Genomic DNA, 24,701 nt, shown 5'->3' with positions numbered 1-24,701 from the left:
AGAGACAATTTGTTCGTAAAGAATTTTGCAACACCACAGTCATATATGTTGGTCCTGTAAAGTTTTAGATGGTTTTTGGTTAGATTCTGTTTCAGAATTATCAAATATTTTTGGCATCTCTGGGAATAATAACCCTTTAGTTTTATTACTTGGAAAACTACCAGAAAACATCAAGAAGAATATATTTGTTTTTAATAATAAGAGTAGCACTAATTAAACAAATTACAAGAAATTGGTTAAAAGATGATAATTTAAACAATTCTAAATGGAAGGATCTTGTTAATGAGATATATGTAATGGAGAAAATAACAATGAGAATTAGACATTAAGTTTGTGTTTTTGAAAAAAGATGGGAGAAATGGGTGAGATATATAACAAAGGATGTGTAAAGTATTTTCAATTGTAAGTGATGTATTCCAGTCCATAAAAATAATGAACAGAACCGGTGACAAAGGGCAGCCCTGCCGGAGTCCAACACGCACCGGGAACAGGTCTGACTGCAATGCGAACCAAGCTCCTGCTCCGGTCATACAGGGACCGTACAGCCCTCAGCAGAGGGCCTCCGACCCCATACTCTCGGAGCACCTCCCACAGGATGCCACGTGGGACACGGTCGAAAGCCTTCTCCAAGTCCACAAAACACATGTGGACTGGTTGGGCAAACTCCCATGCACCCTCGAGCACCCTGCGGAGGGTGTAGAGCTGGTCCAGTGTTCCACGGCCAGGACGAAAACCGCATTGTTCCTCCTGAATCCGAGGCTCGACTATCGGCCGAATTCTCCTCTCCAGCACCCTGGAATAGACTTTCCCCGGGAGGCTGAGGAGTGTGATCCCCCGGTAGTTGGAACACACCCTCCGGTCCCCCTTTTTGAAGAGAGGGACCACCACCCCGGTCTGCCAGTCCAGAGGCACTGTCCCCGACTGCCACGCGATGCTGCAGAGGCGTGTCAGCCACGACAGCCCTACCCTGCAACATCCAGAGACTTGAGGTACTCAGGGCGGATCTCATCCACCCCCGGTGCCTTGCCACTGAGGAGCTTCCGGACTACCTCAGTGACTTCAGCTTGGGTGATGAATGAATCAACCTCTGAATCCTCAGCCTCTGCGTCCTCGACGGAAGGCGTGCCAGTGGGATTGAGGAGATCCTCGAAGTATTCCTTCCACCGTCCAACGATATCCCCAGTCGAGGTCAACAGCTCCCCTCCTCCACTGTAAACAGTGTTGGCGGAGCACTGCTTCCCCCTCCTGAGGCGTCGGATGGTTTGCCAGAATTTCCTCGAGGCCGACCGGTAGTCCTCCTCCATGGCCTCCCCGAACTTTTCCCAGACCCGAGTTTTTGCTTCCGTGACCGCCCGGGCTGCCGTCCGCTTGGCCTGCCGGTACCCGTCAGCTGCCTCGGGAGTCCCCCGAGCTAGCCAGGCTCGGTAGGACTCCTTCTTCAGCTTGACAGCATCCCTTACTTCTGGTGTCCACCACCGGGTTCAGGGATTACCGCCGCGACAAGCGCTGGAGACCTTACGGCCACAGCTCCGGACGGCCGCGTCAACAATGGAAGTGGAGGACATGGTCCATTCAGACTCAATGTCTCCGGCTTCTCTCGGAATCCGGTCAAAGCTCTCCCTGAGGTGGGAGTTGAAGACCTCCCTGACAGGGGATTCTGCCAGACGTTCCCAGCAGACCCTCACGATACGCTTGGGTCTGCCAAGTCTGACCAGCTTCCTCCCCTGCCAGCGGATCCAACTCACCACCAGGTGGTGATCAGTTGACAGCTCAGCCCCTCTCTTCACCCGAGTGTCCAAGACATACGGCCGGAGATCAGATGACATGACTACAAAGTCGATCATTGACCTCCGTCCTAGGGTGTCCTGGTGCCACGTGCACTGATGGACACCCTTATGCCTGAACATGGTGTTCGTTATGGACAAACTGTGGCTAGCACAGAAGTCCAATAACAAAACACCGCTCGGGTTCAGATTGGGGAGGCCGTTCCTCCCAATCACACCTCTCCGGGTGACACTGTCACTGCCCACGTGAGCATTGAAGTCCCCCAGCAGAACGATGGAGTCCCTGGTTGGAGCACTTTCCAGCACCCCTCCCAGGGCCTCCAGGAAGGCCGGGTACTCTGCACTGCCGTTCGGCCCATCGGCCGAGACAACAGTGAGAGACCTATCCCCGACCCGAAGGCGCAGGGAAACGACCCTCTCGTTCAGTGGGGAGAACTCCAACACATGGCGGCTGAGCTGGGGGGCTATGAGCAAGCCCACACCAGCTCGCCGCCTCTCACCGTGAGCAACTCCAGAGTGGAAGAGAGTCCAGCCTCTCTCAAGGAGTTGGGTTCCAGAGCCCAGGCTGTGCGTGGAGGTGAGCCCGACTATCTCTAGCCGATACCTCTCAACCTCCCGCACGAGCTCAGGCTCTTTCCCCCCCAGCGAGGTGACATTCCATGTCCCTAAAGCCAGAGTCATTGTCCGGGGATTGGGTCACCGGGGCCCCCGCCCACGGCTGCCACCCAAAACACACGGCACCGGCCCCTCATGGTCCTTCCTGCGGGTGGTGGGCCTACACGAAGGCAGGCCCACGTCGCTCCTTCGGGCTGGGCCCGGCTGGGTCCCGTGGGCGGAGACCCGGCCACCAGGCGCTCGCCTGCGAGCCCCAACCCCAGGCCTGGCTCCAGGGTGGGGCCCCGGTGACGCCGATCCGGGCGACGTGCACGTCCTTGATATTTTTTATTTTATTTTTATTATTATTTTTCATAATGTCTGATGTTTTTGTTTGTCTGTTTGTTTATTAAAAGAAAAAGATAATTTAAAAAAAAAGAAACAATTTAAAATTGAACACAAGTACTTTATTTGAAGCGCTGTACTGATGACATTCCACACTTGATCACGGCCACCAGAGGGCGCTATAACATAACGTTTCTGATTGTCTCTGCCCACATTCATTCATTTCGTGTTTACAAAGGGTTAAGGCATTGCTATTTGTAATGTGTCAAAATCTTTTTACAGTCTATGGTCAAAATTTGAGAGCCCTACCATGGACACTCTGCAAGTTATAGGAGCTGAGACAAAAAGGTAGGTATCAGTGGTGTCGGATTGTTTTTGTTTTGACGCACCCTACCTTCACCATGCTTGCGGTAGAGCGGCGGTCAGTCCGGTATGAAAGAAGAAGAATAAGGTTTCCTAACCCTGTTTAGTTAAGGAAAATGAGGTATGTTTATTTATATATTATTAGTGTTTATATTGTGCTTTGCAACTTGCTCTCATCTTAATTAGTAAATTTGAGGACAAAATACTCACTTTTCACATAATTTATTCTGGTTCACATCATGCAAAAACACGCCGATGCTGAACATATGATACCTTCAACATAGTGTATGTGAACATATAGAGATTGACATAAATGCTTTGAGTTTCTTTTCACCTTTCAACAAAGCCTGACATGACCACAACACAATGACCGCATTTACAACAACACATTGGTGACTCTCTGTTCCTTTATTTAGACTGATTACAAAAGTTAGTGCAAATACAGTCATTTTCTCCTGTCTCAAGACAGTATGAAAAATGTAAAGATTATATTACAATAATAAAGATTATTATTCCAACTGAATTTTAATAAAAAAATATATAGTGCTGAGCAAGTGCATCTCTCTCTCTCTCTCTCGCTCTCGCTCTCTCTCTCTCGCTGAAGCTATAACTGCCTGGGTGCACAGTGCTGAGATTTGAAATGAAGATGAACATGAAAAAATGTCATTCCTTCATATTTACAGGCCACAAATAAAACTGCTGTGATGTGATGAAGGACGGTGTCCTCAACACCACCAGGTCAAGTTATTAAGAATAGGAAGGTAGGCAGGAAGTAGTTAGGCGCGGCCTATAGGAGGAGCCACTCGAAGCATAAGCTGTGGATTGAGATCAATTTGGTGAAGTTTTCTGAATCTCATAGCGGCATTCATTCAGAAACTCATCTTCAGGTGGTTCCATGCACCTGTGCCTCCCGCATGCAGGTCACAAGTACATTCATGGATTTGTCATGTGACTTTCCTCTTCTGAAGATGCTTTTACAGTAACCAGTGTTGGAGCAATAGCTGCATCAGCCCTGGAAACAAAGACACAGTGCAAACTTGTGTGAACAAGACTAGACAAAAGCGTTCGTAAGCCTCAGAATTGTTGGCAGCTGTGTTCTTATGCCAACTCCTCGTAAGTTGAGGGCGTGTGCCAGGTGAGTCTAATTAACATAGGATTAGCATACGTAACCGCCCCATCAATGCCCGTAAAAGGGCATGAGACTGCAGGGCCGTATGCACACAACACCCACAGGCACTGAGCAGAGAAGGTGAAGTGAGAAAGAAAGTTGAAATGCTCAAATGAAAATCTGGGAGGGAGCACCAGACTCCAAACGTAAAAAGAACTTAAGTAGTGAAGTGGCGCTACTGCAGCAGGAATGAAACAAAGAAAACAAAAAGCTTATATTTAGTTTATATTTTTATATTAAGGCTATATTTAGTAGCGTCAGCAGTGGATGCAGCTCTTCGGGTTGTTATCAGAGAGGCCACACTCTCACGTGTGCCATCATAAATATCATCAAATTATCACATATGAAAAAAAAACCAGTTGTGTGTTGTGTGAACACTTACAGTAAGTGCACTGTTGCAGCCCGCAATTAGGGAAAAAAAATCATATCGGCAGCTGTATGTTGTGCACAACAAAACCGATATGAATTAAGTGTCTATAATGTTTTTTAAGAGACTGCAATGATTTGTCAGTTATTATTGATATATACGATTATTAAAAACATCATAAAAGATACGAAAATAATTCTTATTCAAATCATATAATATCATACAACTGCAGAACAGAAGAAAATGCTATAATCTGTTATTTTTGCAGAAGTCTCAGCACTTAAAAGTGCGTAAGTATACTCCTGACTGTTCGTAGATTTTGTTCTTAGTTAAAGGGATAGTTCACCCAAAATTCAAATTTCACTCATTATCTACTCACCCTCATGTCAACTAAGAGCTGTGAGAATTTTCAGAGTCCTCCGTTCCTTCTCTGAGTTACGGGGGGGTCTGCGCAGCAGTATTTGTCCATATAATGGTTGTGAATGGACACCAGAGCTCTTCGTCCAAAAAGACACACCAAAAAACATCCAAATACCTCCATACTGCTCGTCTGTAATGTCCCTCTTGTATTGAAGCCCCGACATGAGAAATTGTTCCGAAAAAAATTAAATAAGTCTATATTTTAAGCTTGTTTGTAGCGGAAGCTCCCAGTGTCTCAGTTCACTGCTCTGCCTGTGTAAGTGCAAATCTCACGTGATTTGCACTGACCGGCGGAACAATTTCTCATGTCGGGGCTTCAATACAAGAGGGACATTACAGACGAGCAGTATGGAGGTATTTGGATGTTTTTTGGTGTGTCTTTTTGGACGAAGAGCTCTGGTGTCCATTCACAACCATTATATGGACAAATACTGCTGCGCAGACCCCCCCGTAACTCAGAGAAGGAACGGAGGACTCTGAAAATTCTCACAGCTCTTAGTTGACATGAGGGTGAGTAGATAATGAGTGAAATTTGAATTTTGGGTGAACTATCCCTTTAAGAACAAATTCTGGATAAGAAAACATTCATGAATGCCACAATCTTCGTAAAAACTTCGTAAGTAGGACTTAAGAACAAATTTGTTCTTAAGAACGGTTCGGGAATGAGGCCCATTGTCCATAAAAGCTGATTTGAAGATACTGTTTGTCTTCAGTTATTTCATTTTATCTGGAGTGATGTGCATCATAACTTCTTATATCAGCTGTACTAAACTTATCTACAGTAAAAGCACTGTCTGGTAGTTTATCTTGTATCTTGTTATTTTCTTGTTATCTTTTTTTTTTTTTTTTTTAAGTATATTTTTGGGGCTTTTCCACCTTTAATGGACAGGAGAGAGAGACAGGAAATGGGAGGCGGGGGGGGGGGGGGGGGGGGGGGGGTGCTCTACCAACTGAGCTACACACCGCCCCATCAAATCAGATCATTTACTGTAGTTGAAACTTACCTAATAAACCTGCTCCTACCACACCACCACCCACGGCCACAGGCACGTTGTTATCTCCGTTGCCTGTTTTTAAAAAACAAAAAACAGATGAGATCAGAAGAAGAGAAGAAAACAGAAACTAACACCACAGGTACATTTTATTGATTTACCTGGTGGATCAGGATCATCACCACCACCTGAAAATAAACAGTCACAACATTAAAAATCCAATCTACCATATGTTATACAGACACATCAACTGGAGCTGTGCAACTTATTAAAAGGGATTGTTCACCCAAAATTGAAATTTCACTCATTATCTACCGACCCTCATGTCGACTAAGGGCTGGGAGAAGTTTCAGAGTCCTCCGTGGCTTCTCTGAGTTACAGGGGGTCTCGGCGTAGCAGTGCATGTCCATATAACGGTTGCAAATGGATACCAACTGTCTTCGTAACAAAAAGACACACCAAAAAACATCCAAATACCTCCATGCTGCTCGTATGTAATGTCCGTCTTATTGAAGCCCCGAAAAAAATTAAATAAGTCTATTTTTCAAGCTTGTTTGTAGCGGAAGCTCCTCTTCCCGGTTCGTCCAAATTTGACGAGGAGCTTCGAGAAGCTTCCACTACAAAACAATTTGCAAAGACATTTGCAACCGTTATATGGACATGCACTGCTACGCCGAGACCCCCTGTAACACGGATAACTCTGAAACTTCTCCCAGCCCTTAGTCGACATGAGGGTGAGTAGATAATGAAAATTTCAATTTTGGGTGAACTATCCCTTTAAGGAAATGTTACTGAGGTGAAGGTTAAGTGTGAAGTGTGTTTCCTTCTTTGGCCACAACAAATTTAACATGAGCGTGCTGTCATACTCTGAAATGTACACTGCCTGCTGGTTTCTTTGGTGAGGTGGTGGCGGTGGAGGGAGGGCTTTAGGTGTGGTTGGAATTACTGGGAAAAGTTTGTTTGTTTGTACTGTTTATTCTGAATATGCGGCACGGTGGCACAGTGGTTAGCACTGTTGCCTCACAGCAAGAAGGTCCTGGGTTCGAATCCCCGGCCGCCCAGGTCCTTTCTGTGTGGAGTTTGCATGTTCTCCCCTCATGTTCTCCCCTCTGCGTGGTTTCCCCCACCACTAAAAACATGCCAGCTAGCCTGATCCGCCAGTCAGTGCCCCTGACCAAAGGCACTGGCTCATAATCTGGAGTTGGTCCCCGGGCGCTTCACCGTGGCTGCCCACTGCTCCTCAGGGATGGGTTAAATGCAGAGAAAGAATTTCACTGTACTAGCTGTATATGTGACAAATAAAGTACCTTTAAAACCTTTATGCAAATAGCTTACAATCTAACGCATGATTAAAGAGCTGTAGAAAGTAGCTGCTATTTGTTTTGTTTGATGTGTAAATTGAAATAAATCTGGACTCAAATGTGGAATAAATGCAATTCAATTTTCCAATGCAACACAATGTTTCTTGACAAATTTTTATATAGTTTGTCACATTATTTAGAAGAAAACCTTTTTGCTTTTAGGATATGTCCTGCTCAGTTTTGCCAAAATGCATTTCAATCTAAATATCTAGAAAATAAATCTATTTCAATTGAATGTTTTCGGATGAAAGCATATTATTAAAGTACACTTAAATCCACTGTATGTGGATAAAATATTTTATATTTGTCATTCTTTTGTCATTACACCCTTTGGCATTTTCAGTCTGACTTATCTAAAAAAAAAAAAAAAAGTTAGAAATGTCATTTCCAATTACATAAAACCAACATAAATGTACATTTTAACAAATCTGATGCTTTTTAAACAATTTTTAGATATTTCTGAATTGCTTATCTTGCCAAACCTGATATGTCACTGACCCACGTGTGTTTGATTTGTTATGATGCGACAGGGGCCCCCACTGCCTTATATACCAAAGGCTAGATTTTTGATGATTGCTTTGTGAAACTGATTTGGTCAAAAAAGCATTATAAGACAAGGCTTTCAAATCATAGCAGTAGTTTTGTCCAAATTGAGATTGCAGAGATTTTTAATTCAGGGTGAAAATATTTTTAAATTTTGGTGGCGTTATAAACAACTTCCAGACTCATTTACATACAAATTAGTATAAAAAGCCATGCAGGACAAGCAGGTTCAGTATGCTTTGTAGATTAGTTGTATTCTTGAATTATGACTTACGTTTACACGTTGGAAGTCGAGGTGACCAGTTATTATCTTTTTCACACTTAATGGTACCTTCTCCTTCCATCTTATATCCATCATCGCACTTGTATGTCACAGTAGACAAGTATTTATAAGGAGGTCGAGCTCCCTGAACCCACTGACCATTTTTAACAACAGGTTTGTCACACTGAACACCTGCAGGAGAAGAAATTGGAAATGGGCTTTATGCACAGCTCCACTACTTCCTGAAATAAGCCAGCTCCTTTATTTCCTGTTTTACATTATTAGACCAACTGATTAATCCAGGTGTGCCTGACCATTGTTGTGAGGTCAGACACACCTGGATGAATCAGTTGGTCCAATAATGTAAGACAGGAAATAAAGGAGCTGGCTTATTTCAGGAAGTAGTGGAGCTGTGCATAAAGCCCATTAATACAGATCACCTTTCTCAACATTTTCCAGTTATGGCTGATACTGAAGTAGGTTATTGTGGTGGAGATGAAAAACACATTAGATGAACTTACGTCTGCACTCTGGAGCATCTGGTGTGAATGTTCCACTTTCTGAACATGTTAATGATGCTTCTCCAATGAGTGTGTAATTCCTTAGACAAGTGTACTTTATACTAGCTCTATACTTATAGGAATCTTCCTGTGGTGACACATTTGCATTTTCAACCGGAGGTACCTCCTCACAAACAACCGCTGCAAAACAGAAATGGCACGTCAGAATGGAAACTGGCTTCTTTTGGTTTTTTAAAAGTCTATTGTGCAGATTTTGCTGTTGAACATGTAAAGATTACCAACCTTCACATGCAGGCAACCTGCCAGTCCACCCCCCCTGCACACCACATGAGATGACCCTACTGCCTCCAACTTTCATGAAACTAATGAGCAACAACAAACAACTAATGTCATGAGGGGAATCTGTGTTAGTCCTTTCATTTAACATTCAAAAATAAAGTACGTCCTACTGATCATTCACTTCAACTAGAATTTGCTGATTCCTCTGCATTCAACTGCATATTAGAAACTAACCAAACATAAACCACCAGTAACTGGTTGGTTCGTTACTAACCCAGGGTTGCAGATGATCTGAAGCACAGCACCAAACAGCGTCCCATTAGGGTAATCAACGTCACCATTCAGAACAGGATCAGCACTACCACAGTTCCTCTCTGGAAAGAGAGAAATCTCATTAAAAGGGCTTATTTGAACTCATTACTGTAGGTGAGAATACACTCCCTGTCAGACTTGTCACCAGACGTTATCAGTCACACATTTCTCACTTGCTGATATGAGATTGTTTATCACAAGTTTCCATATCCAGACTGTACCATTTTGAAAAATTGCCACCTTGAAAATATCAAGTGTTTATACTCACTTGTGCATGTCATCAGGGTACTCCATGTGCCTCCTGTACAAGTGAGGCTTGAAGGTCCTGAACCCAGGTAACCAGGATCACATTCAAGAGAAACTGAAGATCCTTCTGGGAATGTGAGTCGAGAGTCCTTCAAAACCATGTTCTCCTCTAGCTCAGGTCTGCCACAGTCTTGCAGTGCAAGTAGAGAGAGAAAATCAAGCTCACAGACCAGCTTGTGTTGTTTACCACATAAAATATGCAGTTTGTCCCACTGTACTATGCCACTCACCTTGTGCAGTAACGACCACGGAGAGAGAGCACAGCAGCAGGAAGTGAGTGATCATCGACACAGCTTAACAGAATCGCCTCTGGAAGAAAAAAAAAATACAAAGATAAAAATATGAATGTGTCTCGTTAGTCCAGAACTTACAGATGTTGTCGATTACTCGGGAATTCAGTCACATGTCTCCTCTTAGCCAACCATCTGCCCTCCTTTTCAACCACACAGCTCTACGTAGCCTCGCGTCACCAGGCTCTGGAGAACACGGATAGAAACGTTTATCTATGGTGGAGAAGAGCCTGGGCATCTTTATCACGTTTCTATATCTATGAGCCTGGGTGTCTGTTCCGAAATTGATCTGCATTCTGGTGCCGGTTTCGTGCCTACTTACCTGGTCAGCGAATTTTAGGAGGGTGGAGCGTGGATGCGAGCCAATCTTCTTCAACCATGCACGGAAAAGGGGAATGATAGGAAAGGTTTTTCTAATTTATTGAGAAACAATGCCCAGGTCAGCTGTCAGGTTGGGGAGAACAGGACCCAAATGCAGACAGAGAGGTTCGGTGACAAAAAGGGATTTATTTGTAACTCACAAGTACGGGGAAACACAGGAACACAAGGAGCATGAAGCCAGGAGGACAAACGACAAGGACAAAGGGGGGCACTGAGGTTAAATAGTTCACGAGGGAATGAGACACAGGTGGTGCAATCAGACACAGGTGAGACACATGGGGTAATCAAACAAGCTGGAGAACACAGGAAGACAGGAACTTCAAAGTAAAACAGGAACTCAAGACACAAATCATGACAGAAACAGAACTTCAAAATAATACAGGAACTAACTTAAAGCAGAAGTAAGCGGAATGTTTGTGTTAATATAAGTTATATCTTCTGACAGCAATAGAGTGTTTGGTCTGAAACACGGGTCTGTCAGTCACTCTCTGCTGTAAACCGAGGAGAAAACTTTCCTTGTATCCTACAACCTTTATCCAATGAGGAGAGAGAACGGCATAAAGGGGCGGTCCTCTCTGTGTGTGCAGCCAAGGGATGCGTGTGAATGTGGTGATGTAGGGACGAGGGCGGGGACTGTTAACTCCATCGGCTGACAGGAAGTTAGCCAGAACGACCGGATCGCTTACTTCTGCTTTAAAGGTGTACAGAAATAGCCGTTTGTCCTGTTAGTCGCGCCGAGTTGTCACGAGCTGCAACACGAGTTTACCCGAGTAAGGAAAACAAATTTGATTGGTCGTGATATTCAAAGCTTGGGGCGAGACCGAGCTCCGTGTGTGTGTGCGTGTCTCAGACGTTTGAATGACGGATCCAATATCAGTGGCTGATGAATCGTGTAGGCTGACGTATAATCTGTGCGCCTGCAATGCGGAAAAAGAAATACACACTTTCATCCCGTATTTACTCAAAAATAGAATTTTGCACAAACTTTGGCCTACATCGTCTGAAAGATGAGTTATCACATTAATTTTATGATCCAGAGTGGGCTCAAATTCAGTTTTCTTTTCTGTACACCTTTAACTAACAAAAAACCGAGCCACTGCGTGGCGGAATTCTCAGGGCCTAGACTAGTCAGCAATGCAGTGCCAAAAAAACATTATTAACCCTCCATCCAATCCAGGTTAAATATCACTTTGGTTAAACTGAAATTCAGTTTGGTGTACAATTACTGTATTGTATTGAGTGTATGTGAAGAGATTGACACAAGTAGGTACTTTAAAGCAGAAGTAAGTGGAATGTTTGTGTTAATATAAGTCTTAAATAGTTATATCTTCCGACGGCAATCACTTATATAGAGTGTTTGGTCTGAAACACGGGTCTGTCAGTCACTCTGCTCTGCTGTAAGCCGAGGAGAAAACTTTCCTTGTATCCTACAACCTTTAAGAGAGAGAACGGCATAAAGGGGCAGTCCTCTCTGTGTGTGCAGCCAAGGGATGCGCGTGAATGTGGTGACGTAGGGACGAGGGCGGGGACTGCTAACTCCATGGGCTGACAGGAAGTTAGCCAGAACGACCGGATCGCTTACTTCTGCTTTAATGGGTTTCATTTCACTTTTAATGCTCCGTCTGTTGAGAACAACAAAGCATGATGTGACCACAGTGCAGCTGCAAATTAATTAAAGTACATTTCTAACACATTGATGAGTCTTTGTTCTTTTATTCAATCAGACTGATTACAAAAGTTAGTGCAAATACAAACAGCTGTTCTGCTCCCGTCTCAAGACGGTATGAAAAAATTAAAGATAAAATCCAACTGAATTTCAATAAATAAAAATATAGTGCTAAGCAAGTGCAAACTTCCAGAGATCACATCTCTACATATCCACAGACAAAAACCTCATCCGCCACAAGTACTCGTACAATGACAACATTTATTTCTTAATAATTTTCTAAAGGGATAGTTCAACATTTTGGCAAATTAGCCCATTGCCATAATCTCTATATTCTCTTAGAAATAGGTTCATTACTTTTAATTGTCGGTGCAAGCTATTTTGGGTTAGGGTTAGAGCCAATTTGCCAAAATGTTGAACTACTTTATCCCTTTAAACCAATTCTTCCCCTTTGGGGTTACATGTCAAAATTTATTATTTTTATTTTTTTAAATCTTCTTTATGTGCATTCATTAAACATGGCTTATGATTTACAGGAGGCCAGCCCAGAGCAGCTGAGGTGGGTTCACAATTACACCAGCAATCATGTTAACATTTAACAATTCACAAACAATCAATGCACAAGCTACAACACTTGGCTATTTGCATTAAGGCTTTTGAAAAATATTTATACATGTCAGGCACAACACTAATGACGGATTCAGATCCCACTGCTCAGAGTAGTGACAGTGACAAGAGGTTCATCGGCTGGGACCTTTCTACTTCAGTGACAAATAATGTAATGTTGATTTCAATAAATAGTAAGATGTGTGTTGAGTGTGATTTTTTTTTTTTGCTTTAAATATTTTCAATTTGTATACAACATATTTAATACAAACTGGATTGGTGTGGCTAAAGCTATAACTGCCTGGATGCACAGTGCTGAGATTTGAAATGAAGATGAACATGAAAAAATCTCATTCCTTCATATTTACAGGCCAGAAATAAAACTGCTGTGATGTGATGAAGGACGGTGTCCTCAACACCACCAGGTCAAGTTATGAAGAATAGGAAGGAAGTAGTTAGGCGCGGCCTATAGGAGGAGCCACTCGAAGCATAAGCTGTGGATTGAGATCGATTTGGTGAAGTTTTCTGAATCTCATAGCGGCATTCATTCAGAAACTCATCTTCAGGTGGTTCCATGCACCTGTGCCTCCTGCATGCAGGTCACAAGTACATTCATAGTTTCGTCAACTGAGTTTCCTCTTCTGAAGGTGCTTTCTCAGTAGGCAATACTGGAGCAGCTGCAACAGCCCTGGAAACAAAGACACAGTGCAAACTTGTGTGAGTGAGATGAGGTAAAACGGGAGAAGAGAGAGAGAAAAAAAAAAACTCCCAGCGTGCTGCAAAAGGAGGAAAGGTTTGTGAAGCGTAACACGGGCGGTGATCCATCTGTTCAGAGAGGTTAGTTAGCAGCAACAGGTAACCAGGAGGAAGAGGAGGGAGGAAGAACATTAATGCAGTAACAGCACAGCCAATAATGTGAGATATCAAGGAATAAACTGCCAACAGTACCACATACTGCTCTTGCTTATTTCATGAATGTCTGTGCAGGTGACATACATGAATGCGCTGACGTGAAGTGCTCAGAGATTTTGTTCTTGTTCTTGATCAGATCTTGTTTCCTTGAGCGCTACGTCCTCTCCTTCTTTTGTAGGCACATCGTTGTGACCACCTCCCCGAGTGCTGTAATCCAATAATGAATCAACATTACAGCTTATTATTATCATTATTATTAAGACCCAACTCACAGGAAGCTGAGAGAATTCAAGGAAGTCAACAGAAAAACCCTCTTCATCCACCACCAACACACACCACAACCCTGTGTGCTGCTACAGCCTAACCTGCTCTAGCCAAAATTTTAATTACAAATCTGGTGGGTTTGTAACCTTGAGAAACAAAATGCTACCCTGTTTTTGAGTTAAGCCACCAGAGTGTCAACAAGTCTTAACAAAGTTGCTCAAAATGGGTTTTGGTTTTTATTCATACCTGAGAAATACTATGAAATGTGTGTGAAGCTTGGATGCGTATTTAAGCTTCCTAAGTTTGAGTAAAAGTGTAAACTTGTTGTTTGTAAAAGTTAAGATACTCTCCTGTAGAGCAGTTAGGCGTTACACACAACCACAACAGGAAACAAGTTCTCTAAAATTTATTTCCACATTTCCTTCTTTATATTTGAAACAGGCCAGAACAAAAATAAACCCTGAATGAACCGGAAGCGCAATTTCAACAGTAACTGTTTATGTGGAGTGGTGACAACACCCTTCCAGATTTCACCAAAATTTACAATTATTGATCTGCGACCCCATGGGAAAAAATTAAATTAAATTCAAAAGAATAATAATAATAATCTGTAGCCAGTTGTTTTCATCCTCCTTCAGGCACTACCATGGCAACATGTGTGCCATATAATATCATGCAAATGAAGCATGTATTTTGTATGCCATTATATTCCTATCATTTCTTTTTGGCCTTAATTAGATGTGCATTAAGAAATTATGTAACCACAGCATATCTAACAGTGTACACTCTAACTTGGTGTGCTCGTAGCTGACCTCCACATTGGTGTGTATCATAATAAAGTTTTCTTTTTTTTCTCTCACTAAGTGACCAGAGGCTCTGTGCAGGAGACTCCTCTAAGGGCTTAAAATGTTGATACTGTAGCAGAGAAAAAAAAGCCTCACAAACACACGTTAACGTCAACATGCAACACTTAGTAACACACGACAGACAGAGAGGTTAGACAGGATAAAGTGCTGACCAAACACAAAACACTGAGACTGAAAACAAAAAGGTCTGAGGAGCTGTGAAAGCGACCAAGCGCCGTTAATGTTCAGTCTGAGGCGCAAACAAAAACATGGAGAAGTCATTTCTAGGACAAAGCCATGCAAGGATTAGTCTGCAGTCGAATAAAACATGTTACCTCTGTTTTTTCTTGTCGTTAACCACTTTAGCCACCACACCAGCTCCGACTGTCAGAAAGTGGAAATAAAAATGGAGATGATGATGTGAAAAAGGCGTCAACATGAAACCAACAAATGCACTGTTAATCGGTTGTCCAAAAAAGGGTTTTCTCTGTGATATGGCAACATCTTGATTTTCTTTCAGCAATAGCTTTCCTCAATGATATTGCAATTATAAAATGAGAAATGATGATGTAAACCTCCTGTCCATTCGCCTGCAAGGTGGAATACACACGTAAAACCACAGATAAGTGACAAGTTAAAGCAGATATCAGTGGAATGTTTTTGTTAATATAAGTCCTAAATAGTCCTATTTTCCGTCAGCAATCACTTACATGAAGTATTTCAGCCTAAACACGAGTCTCTCCGTCACTCTGCTCTGCTGTAACCCGAGGAGAAAATTTTCCTTGTGGGATACAAGTGTTATCCAATGAGGAGAGAGAACGGCATGAAGGGCTGTGTGTGCAGCCAAGGGATGCGCGTGAATGTGGTGATGTAGCATGAGGACCAATTGATGCCTGACAAGGGCGGGGGCTGCTAACTCATGGTGCGTTCAAAGAAACTCGTACTTTGTGTTTTTCCTTCCTGTGAAGTCATACCAGTTCGATCTGGTACGAGTTCACGGGTCGGAAGTTACGAGTGGCCGTTATAGGGAACTTTCACAGACAACAGGATGGTAAAAACACGAGCTACGGGTTACCTGGAACGCTACCAAGTCGTAGTTGTGACTTGAAGCTGTAACTTACGGTTTCAAAAGCCTGCCTTGAACGCAGCATTAGCCGAAACGGCCGTGAAGCTGATATCTGCTTTAAGTCACACGGCAACGCCAGCCCAAGGCGGTAACGAACTAAGCAGCTGCTTGGGGCCTCCATGGCCACGAGGGGCCCCAAGAGTGCTTGAAATGCCACAAAGGCTATATATGTTTATCAGTCCTACCAGAAAATCATTTTTTTTGTGATTGTTGTTGGCAAATATTCTTGAAAGAATGTGTTGGAATATGTGGGGTGTTAATGCAACTGTATGCAATGAAATTGAGGGAATTTACAAAAACTGCAGGAGCTGGCAAAAAATGCGGTTTGATGAATAAAAGAAAAAAAAGTGATTTCCCCAACACCCTGCTCTCAATACACTCACTTTTTTTAAAATCATAAACATTAACTCCTTGGTTTCAGTTAACTTCTAACAGTTTTTTACCTTCAATTAAAACATAACAGTAAACAGATTCCCCACATTAAACTGGTGGATTTAGGTCATTTATGATGTTAGATCAAACGTGAGCTTTGTTATCTACTAGTTAGACTGAGTTAAGTGCCAATTGTAAGTTAGTTAGAGACGTAGCCTTAAAGAGCTGTCTTTACTGACTGGTTACCACACGGTGGGAGCTGTACAGAAAGCTCACGTTTGACCAAATATCCCCATGTACTATAATAAATACTGATTCTCTGGTTTTAGGTAGTTTATCTTGTTATTTTCCATTTCCCACATAGTGCCATTTCCTGTCAGTTTAGCAACAGACTGCTCTTCAGTTTTCAATTAAAAAACAGAAAGGGAAAAAAGAGGCCGATACCACAGCCACTAATGATATTAATCACTGTTGATCCCAGGGAGAATAAGATGCCCTCTCATGACTTCCACAGTGTATCGTTAACACAATCATGCTGTTCCTCTGATGGCATTAAAATCTTATTTTGGACCAACATTATTTTCACAATAAACTGATTAGATTAGATCATTAAGTTGAAACTCACCTAGTAAAGCTGCTCCACCTACCACACCACCAGTCATGGCACCAGTCTTGGCACCAGTGTTATATCCGTTGTCTGCTGTTTTACCTTTTTTAAACAAAACAAAAAACAGATGAGATCAGAAGAAGAGAAGAAAACAGAAACTAATCTAACACTATAGGTAACTTTTACTGATTTACCTTGCAGATCAGGATCATCACCACCAACAACTGAAAATCAACAGTCACAACATTAAAAATCCAAACTACCGTATGTTATACGACACATCAACTGGAACTGTGCAACTTATTAAGGAAATGTTACTGAGGTGTAGGTTAAGTGTGTTTCATTCTTTGGCCACAACAAATTTTGGTGGCATTATAAACAACTTCCAGACTCATTTTACATAAACAATTAGTATAAAGAATGCATGCAGACAAAAGCAGGTTCAGTATTCTTTGTAGATTAGTCGTATTCTTGAATTATGACTTGCAACCAATTAATTAAATGCTTTTTCACAAAAATGAAAAAAAGTCAGTCACTTGTGGAACAGACAATCCTGTAAAAGCAGCATCCAATCATCTTGAGTATCACATTCAAGTCAACTGGATCCTGATGTGTCAGTCATCTCTGTCTCACCCTCCCTCCTCTGCACGTACCGCTCCTCGTGCACTTATCACGTGTGCGATCAGAGTCTTCAATGAACTACAATACAACTAAAGCGTTGTGTTGTCCTGCGCTCTGGAGGCATAGCCTCAGAAAGAAATCTGAGGAAAGGGGCTTGGACTGTTGACCTGTGTATTTTCAATATGTGGCCTGCTAGAAGCGTTTTTCCAGGATCTCCAACCCGACCTTTATTACAGATCTCCACAATAACCTACTTCAGTATCAGCTATAACTGGAAAATGTTGAGAAAGGTGGAGATGAAAAACACATTAAATTAACTTACGTCTGCACTCTGGAGGATTTGGTGTGAATGTTCCATTGTTTGAACATGTTAATGATGCCTGTCCAATGAGTATGTAATCACCAAGACAAGTGTACTTTATACTATCTCTATACTGATAGGATTCTCTCATTGGGGACACATTGCCATTTTCCACCCAGGGTTTCTCACAAGTAACCGCTGCAAAACAGAAATGGAAACAGGCTTCTTTAGATTTTAAGTCTTTTGTGCAGACTACGCTTTTGATGATTCCTTTGTGAAACTGATTTGGTCAAAAGAGCATTATAAGACAAGGCTTTCAAATCATAGCAGTAGTTGTGTCCAAATCTAAATAAGAGATTTTGGAGTCAGAGTGAAAATATTTTTAAATGTTGGTGGCGTTATAAACAACTTCCAGACTCATTTTACATACAAATTAGTATAAAAAGCGCATGCAGGCAAAACAGGTTCAGATGTATGTCAGTCGATATTTTTGATATATGACTTACGTTTACACGTTGGAAGTCGAGGTGACCAGTTATTATCTTTTTCACACTTAAAGGTACCTTCTTCTTCCATCTTATATCCATCATTGCACTTGTATGTCACAGTAGACTGGTATTTATAAGGAGGTCGAGCTCCCCCAACCCAACGACCATTTTTAACAACAGGTTCGTCACACTGAACACCTGCAGGAGAAGATAATGGAAATTAATACAGATCTCCACAATAACCTACTTCAGTTTCATCCATAACTGGAAAATGTTGAGAAAGGTGGAGATGAAAAACACATTAAATTAACTTACGTCTGCACTCTGGAGGATTTGGTGTGAATGTTCCATTGTCTGAACATGTTAATGATGCTTCTCCAATGAGTGTGTAATCCCTTAGACAAGTGTACTTTATACTAGCTCTATACTGATAGGAATCTCTCACTGGCGACACATTGCCATTTTCCACCTGGGGTACGTCCTCACAAGTAACCGCTGCAAAACAGAAATGGAAACAGGCTTCTTTAGATTTTAAGTCTTTTGTGCAGACTATACTTTTGATGATTGCTTTTGTCTCAAAGAAATTTAAATCGAACGCAACTGGACTTGGTTATTTGTCTTGGAAGACGTTTCACCTCTCATCCAAGAGGCTTCATCAGTTCCTGCTCGCATCTGACCAGGCTGGGACTGGTCATCCTGGTCAGATGCGAGCAGGAACTGATGAAGCCTCTTGGATGAGAGGTGAAACGTCTTCCAAGACAAATAACCAAGTCTGGTTGCGTTCGATTTAAAATTTCTTTGAGATAACTATGACCTGGATAAATGAGAATATTCACAGGCCTTTGTGAAATTGATTTGGTCAAAAGAGCATTATAAGACAAGGCTTTCAAATCATAGCAGTAGTTGTGTCCAAATCTAAATAAGAGAGTTTTGATTTAGAGTGAAAATATTTAAAAATGTTGGTGGCGTTATAAACAACTTACAGACTCATTTTATATACAAATTAGTATAAAAAACGCATGCAGACAAAGCAGGTTCAGATGTATGTCAGTCAATGTTCTTGATATATGACTTACGTTTACACGTTGGAAGTCGAGGTGACCAGGTATTATCTTTTTCACACTTAAAGGTAGCTTCTCCATCCATCTTATATCCATCATCGCACTTGTATGTCACAGTAAACTGGTATTTATAAGGAGGTCGAGCTCCCCCAACCCAACGACCATTTTTAACAACAGGTTCGTCACACTGAACACCTGCAGGAGAAGATAATGGAAATTAATACAGATCTCCACAATAACCTACTTCTGTATCAGACATAACTCGAAAATGTTGAGAAAGGTGGAGATGAAAAACACATTAAATGAACTTACGTCTGCACTCTGGAGCATCTGGTGTGAATGTTCCATCATCTGAACATGTTAATGATGCTTCTCCAATGAGTGTGTAATCCCTTAGACAAGTGTACTTTATACTATCTCTATACTGATAGGAATCTTCCTGTGGTGACACACTGGCATTTTCAACCGGGGGTACGTCCTCACAAGTAACCGCTGCGAAACAGAAATAACACGTCAGAATGGAAACAGGCTTCTTTTTTTTTGTCTTTTGTGCAGATTTTGCTGTTGAACATGTCAAGATTACCAACCTTCACACACAGGCAACCTGCCAGTCCACCCCTGCTCACCACACGAGATGACCCTACTGCCTCCAACTTTTCTGTAACTAATGAGCAACAACAAACATCAACAACTAATGTCATGAGGGGAATCTGTGTTAGTGCTTTCATTTAACGCTTAAAAACAACACGCACCTTACTGACTATTCACTTTAAATGGAATAAGCTGATTCCTGACTGGGAGATGGTGATGACATTTTAGAGGTGAACTAGGTTACCGGTACCCTCAACTGCATTTTAGAAACTAACCAAACATAAACCACCAGTTATTGGTTATACTAACCCAAGGTTGCAGATGACCTGAAGCACAGCACCAAACAGCGTCCCTTCAGGGTATTCAACATCGCCATGGTCAACTTCACCAGCACTTCCACAGTTCTTCTCTGGAAAGAGAGAAATCTCATTAAAAAGGGCTGATTTTCTTTTCTTACAACTTACATTTCCTGACTTGTTATCAGACGTCATCAGTCACACATCTCTCTCTCACTTGCTGATATGTAGGCTATTTATCACAAGTTTCCATATCCAGACTGCACTGTTTTGAAAGATTGTCACCTTGAAAATATCAAGTGTTTATTATACTCACTTGTGCATGTCATCCTCAGGGAACTCCATCTGCCTCCACTACAAGTGAGGCTTGAATGCCCTCTAGCCTCGTAACCAGGATTACAGACAAGTTTAACTGATGATCCACCCTGGAACGTCTCGTTAAATATGGCATCACCCTTCAAAACCATGTTCTCCTCTAGCTCAGGTCTGCCACAGTCTTGAGGTGCAACAACAGAGAGAGAAAAAGCAGCTTAGACTCACAGACTAACTTGTGTTGTTTACACAGACTGTTGTGTGACGGCCCACTGCTGTCCTAGGGCTTTTTTTCTGTCTCTTCTTGTTATCTGCAGGTATCTCTGTGGGCGGGGCTTGAAACCAGGAGCAGGTCCATGCTCGCTTACCACAAAATAATATGCCACAATGAGTTTATCTATCTATTATACTATGCAACTCACCTTGCGCAGTATCGACCACGGAGAGAGCGCACAGCAACAGGAAGTGAGTGATCATCGACACAGCTTAACAGAGTCGCCTCTGGTGAAGAAAAAGAAAAAAAATCAAGTACAAAGATAAAATTATAAATTTGTCTCCTTAGTCTACAACTTACAGATGTTATCGGTTAGCGGGATCATCTGCCCTCAACTACACAGCTCTACGTACTCGGCTCTACTCGGTTTTGCTGCGTTACATCTGATTTGTACCCGGAAGTCGGATTTTCCTAGTTCTGAGTCAACTGGACGCATGGATCTAAAAAGATGATTGATTCCTGACAACCCCCGAGTTTAGTGACGTAATTCCCAGCTCCGTTCCATTTAGAACCGATTACGACACATTCTATGTTCCGACTGAGTTCCCCGTTAAGTGGGCGCGGTCGGAGAGATTGTGGGCGTGATACGTGTCTTCTTCTACTTTCGGTTTCATGGCGGCTGGTAAACGTCGTTTCAGTGCATTACCGCTCCCGACTGGTTTAGGACGAGTGTGGTACAACTCTCAATCAAAAGAACAGAAACAAACAAACAAAACATTCGCTCAAACAACAAGTCGCTCGAATGCCCTCACTTCCTGAATCTCTTCTGCAACATATCAGCTACATTCAACCATGAGGTCCATTTGTACAGTCTATGGGTCCATCATTTCATTTGCCTCTTTTGTATGTCACATTTCCTACAGTGAACTAGGACACGCTCCTGCGGTTTCTTCATCACCACTATTCTGTGAAAATGGTAGCTTTTTAAACAGCAATTTCAGGTTTCATTTGTATTATTTTTTTAACAACTTAATTGCTCACATAACATTTATGGGTGATTCTCCAACTATGGTACCTTTTGACTTGGACATTTTCAGAAAATCCAGAAGCATTTTTAAATTCAATTAGGCTATTGGTATACTTTGTATTCCCATTCTGCCTAGATACCCGCCATGATGTTGGCTGTAATAATTTTTCATGATTAGCCTACATTTTTGGCATTTTTTCCAGACTCTGCAAAAAAATTGTCATTTCCATCACCCACCAAAAAATGTGTTTTAAAGCAAAAATGTTTAAAGATTTTGTACTATGAGCATATTTTATCAAAGATCACACTGGCATCTGTCCAAATCTAAGATTTATGTATTTCTCAGAAATGTAAGTGTCATGATTTTACAATATTAACTCTAAAAAACGCTTAATATTAGGTTACTGAAACCTTCAATTCAACATTATACATTTCCAAATCAGATATTTTCATCAAACCATATACATATACCCCACCTTCAGCTGCACAGCTATCAACACAACAACAATCTTTGCCTTAACTCTATTTTTAAAATGTGTTTTACGTAAAAACATGTGTGGTTGTGGAAATGACATAGGGTGGTGGAAAAGACAAGGAGTGGTGGAAATGACATTACCCATATTGGTAACACTTTATATTAGGGAACACATATTCACCTTTAACTGGGTGCTTATTAATATGCATGTAAGTAGTTTACTAGCTCCTTATTAATAATTATTATGCACGTATTAACAACACCTTATTCTACATAGCCTTATTCTACCTCTATTAGACCCACAGCCCTCAGAGGCTCCTCAACACACACACACGCACGCAAGCACATACACATGGTGAAAGATGATGCATGATCTGTGCTCTGAAGCCATGAATTTGTTACAGATTAGTTGTAAATGGCAAGGATATCACTTATGACTGACTGTTAAAGAGTTAAAGACTGAGTTAAAGGTTATCAGAAACACTCTAACCCACTCCCCCACCCCCCCAACATAGTCTCAGAAAATTTAGTGGGAAACACTGGACATGAAAAATAAATTATGTTTTTAAACTTTGTTTCTAATGAGTAAATAATAATTGGGCAAACAACAGTTTAGTAACACAGACATGTCATTTCCACTCCAACCTGTCTTTTCCACCACCATGGAGGCGGTAGTGGAAATGACGGTTGTGGAAATGACATTTTCTCACTTTTCCTCCAAAATCTCATGCCTGCTAGTGGTTAGTTTTAAAATTACCATTAAATGATCACAAATTACAACTAACAAACTTTTAAAAATCCAGTTTTTTTTCCCCCCTCATGAAATATGAGCAGTTTGGAAATGACGTACAAAAAGTGTTCACTAAGTTTAAGCCATATTTACCTTGATATTTCTTGTTTTTATTACCCCCTGTGGGGAACACTCTTTCATGAATCCATGAGGTTCCCTTTGCAGTGTCTCTTGCTATGGTTACTGAGTAAACAAATCTAGAGCAATAAGCCTGGGACTGTATTTTGTACAGGGTTGTGGAAATGATGGTAAACCCAAGGGACAAGTGTTCTACATGTGAAAAATATGACATATTGAAAATTAATATTTTAAAAAACAATATATTTCATTGAAATGGATAGTAATGAATACATTATGCTTGAATTTGACATTATTTTATCATTTACTTTAAAGTTAAACAAGGTCAAAGACCAAAAGTCTGACCTAGGGACAGAGGCGAAATGGCTAAAAACACATATAAAATGCTTCCAATTTTATAGAAAACATCATAATTGAACCATGATTAATTTTTTCCAAGTTCCCCTTAATGAGTAGTAAGTGTGAGAAAAAATAAAAAGTAGAAATGTTTTTTGACTTTAAAAATATCTGCCGGGGACAAGACACTCAAAAATTCACTGATACCATGTGCTCTTCCAAATGGACACGCCTCCAATGAACTCCTGACCCCAGAAGATATTTGCAGAGATGAAGTAGTTTTTCAAAATAAAGGGGTTTACAATAGTAGCACCAGTGACTTGAAATCAAGGGACAGCTATTTTTTGTAAATTATTTATTGATATTTTCATTTTAAAATGTCACTGAACCATGATCCTTACCCGAGGGACAAGCCAAATTCATGTCACTAACCAGATTTTCAATATATATATATTTTTTTTAATGTGCATTATAACTGTCTTATGCATGGTTATAAAACACTTAAATTCCCCCCAAAAAACATGTACTAGGCCTATATTTTGTGTCATTGTTGAACACTTTTAAGCGCTTTTCCTGGTGAATAATGCAGGGACAGGAAGCCACCATTTCTATATAGAATTACCAATTTTAGCCTGTTGCCTGTGCCCAAACCTCCCTCCTGTCTCTCCCTGGACCCATCTTTTCCCCTACTTTCCTCAGGATCCACCTCCCTTTCTTTCTCGCACTGCTTTTGCCATATTTACTTCAGTTTGTAGGCCCACTTAATTATGTTTTTCACTTCCTTCCTACTGATACTAACATTTCGCTCTATATTGTAATTTTATGTAGCCCTAGCAATCTTGTTTGCCATTTCATTCCACCCCAATGTGCACTGGTCTACCATCAAAATGACTGTTACATAGACTTGCTGGTGCTGAACTTGAATCAGATCATATAATTACTCATCTTTCACCCCCATAATGCTAATCTAATAGTAATGCCACCATTTCCCTCCTTTATAGATTGACATCTTTTCATCAATCTTTTCCCCGAACATCCAACTCTGGCACATCAAACTTACTCCTGTTTTATTGTCTGAACTCTTTGACACATCTGTTATATGAATATAACTAATAAACATCAATGTACACTTCTGAAGTTTGTGAATTAAAATGTACACATTTTGTCATACAGCCTTGCAAATTCATGTGCAAGGTCAGGGAGGGAGTGGACACACATGATATTGATCATGTTACTCTAATGTTGTCGCTTATTGGTGAAAGTGATGCTGTTACAACTATTCCCAATCTCCCTACACAAACAAATAAAGGCCGGCCCACATCACAGACTGGGGCAAAGTAACAATCCGCCATCTGGGACAGTCGCCATCAGACTACAGGAGCTGTGACAGTCTGAAGTCTCAGTTTTTTACTACTATGATATTCC

At 41.5% G+C, this 24,701-nt stretch overlaps 2 protein-coding genes and 1 long non-coding RNA gene across 4 annotated transcripts in view; all 3 read right to left on the bottom strand.

Moving 5' to 3' along the window:
- Positions 1-3,689: 3,689 nt before the first annotated feature.
- Positions 3,690-24,701, bottom strand: part of LOC310988860 (membrane cofactor protein-like) — a 46,092-nt gene continuing 25,080 nt past the window's right edge. For both annotated transcript variants that reach the window (XM_083975657.1, XM_083975658.1), the window contains exon 12: positions 3,690-4,098. In XM_083975657.1, coding sequence (XP_083831783.1) covers positions 4,020-4,098 — 79 coding nt within the window. In that variant the 3' untranslated portion in view covers positions 3,690-4,019. The remainder of the gene's footprint in view (positions 4,099-24,701) is intronic.
- On the bottom strand, positions 6,061-21,162 carry LOC310988874 (C4b-binding protein alpha chain-like; the record flags this gene model as incomplete). Its single annotated transcript, XM_083975678.1, has 14 exons — positions 20,984-21,162; positions 20,779-20,857; positions 20,361-20,540; positions 20,058-20,157; positions 19,745-19,821; positions 19,470-19,649; positions 19,173-19,352; positions 18,412-18,591; positions 18,115-18,294; positions 17,630-17,806; positions 8,212-8,391; positions 6,917-6,978; positions 6,195-6,221; positions 6,061-6,108 (listed from the first exon to the last, which is right to left on the bottom strand). The coding sequence occupies exons 2-14, from the start codon at positions 20,831-20,833 to the stop codon at positions 6,061-6,063; spliced, it is 1,626 nt and encodes a 541-aa protein (XP_083831804.1). The 5' UTR covers positions 20,834-20,857; positions 20,984-21,162.
- On the bottom strand, positions 12,272-15,197 carry LOC310988862. Its single transcript, XR_014595509.1, has 3 exons — positions 14,917-15,197; positions 13,557-13,679; positions 12,272-13,248 (listed from the first exon to the last, which is right to left on the bottom strand). It is a non-coding gene; the product is annotated as an uncharacterized lncRNA (long non-coding RNA).

This window comes from Trachurus trachurus (assembly GCF_905171665.1).
Source record: "Trachurus trachurus genome assembly, chromosome: 7".
NCBI classification, from domain to species: Eukaryota; Metazoa; Chordata; class Actinopteri; order Carangiformes; family Carangidae; genus Trachurus; species Trachurus trachurus.
This window is presented reverse-complemented; position numbering and strand designations above follow the sequence as displayed.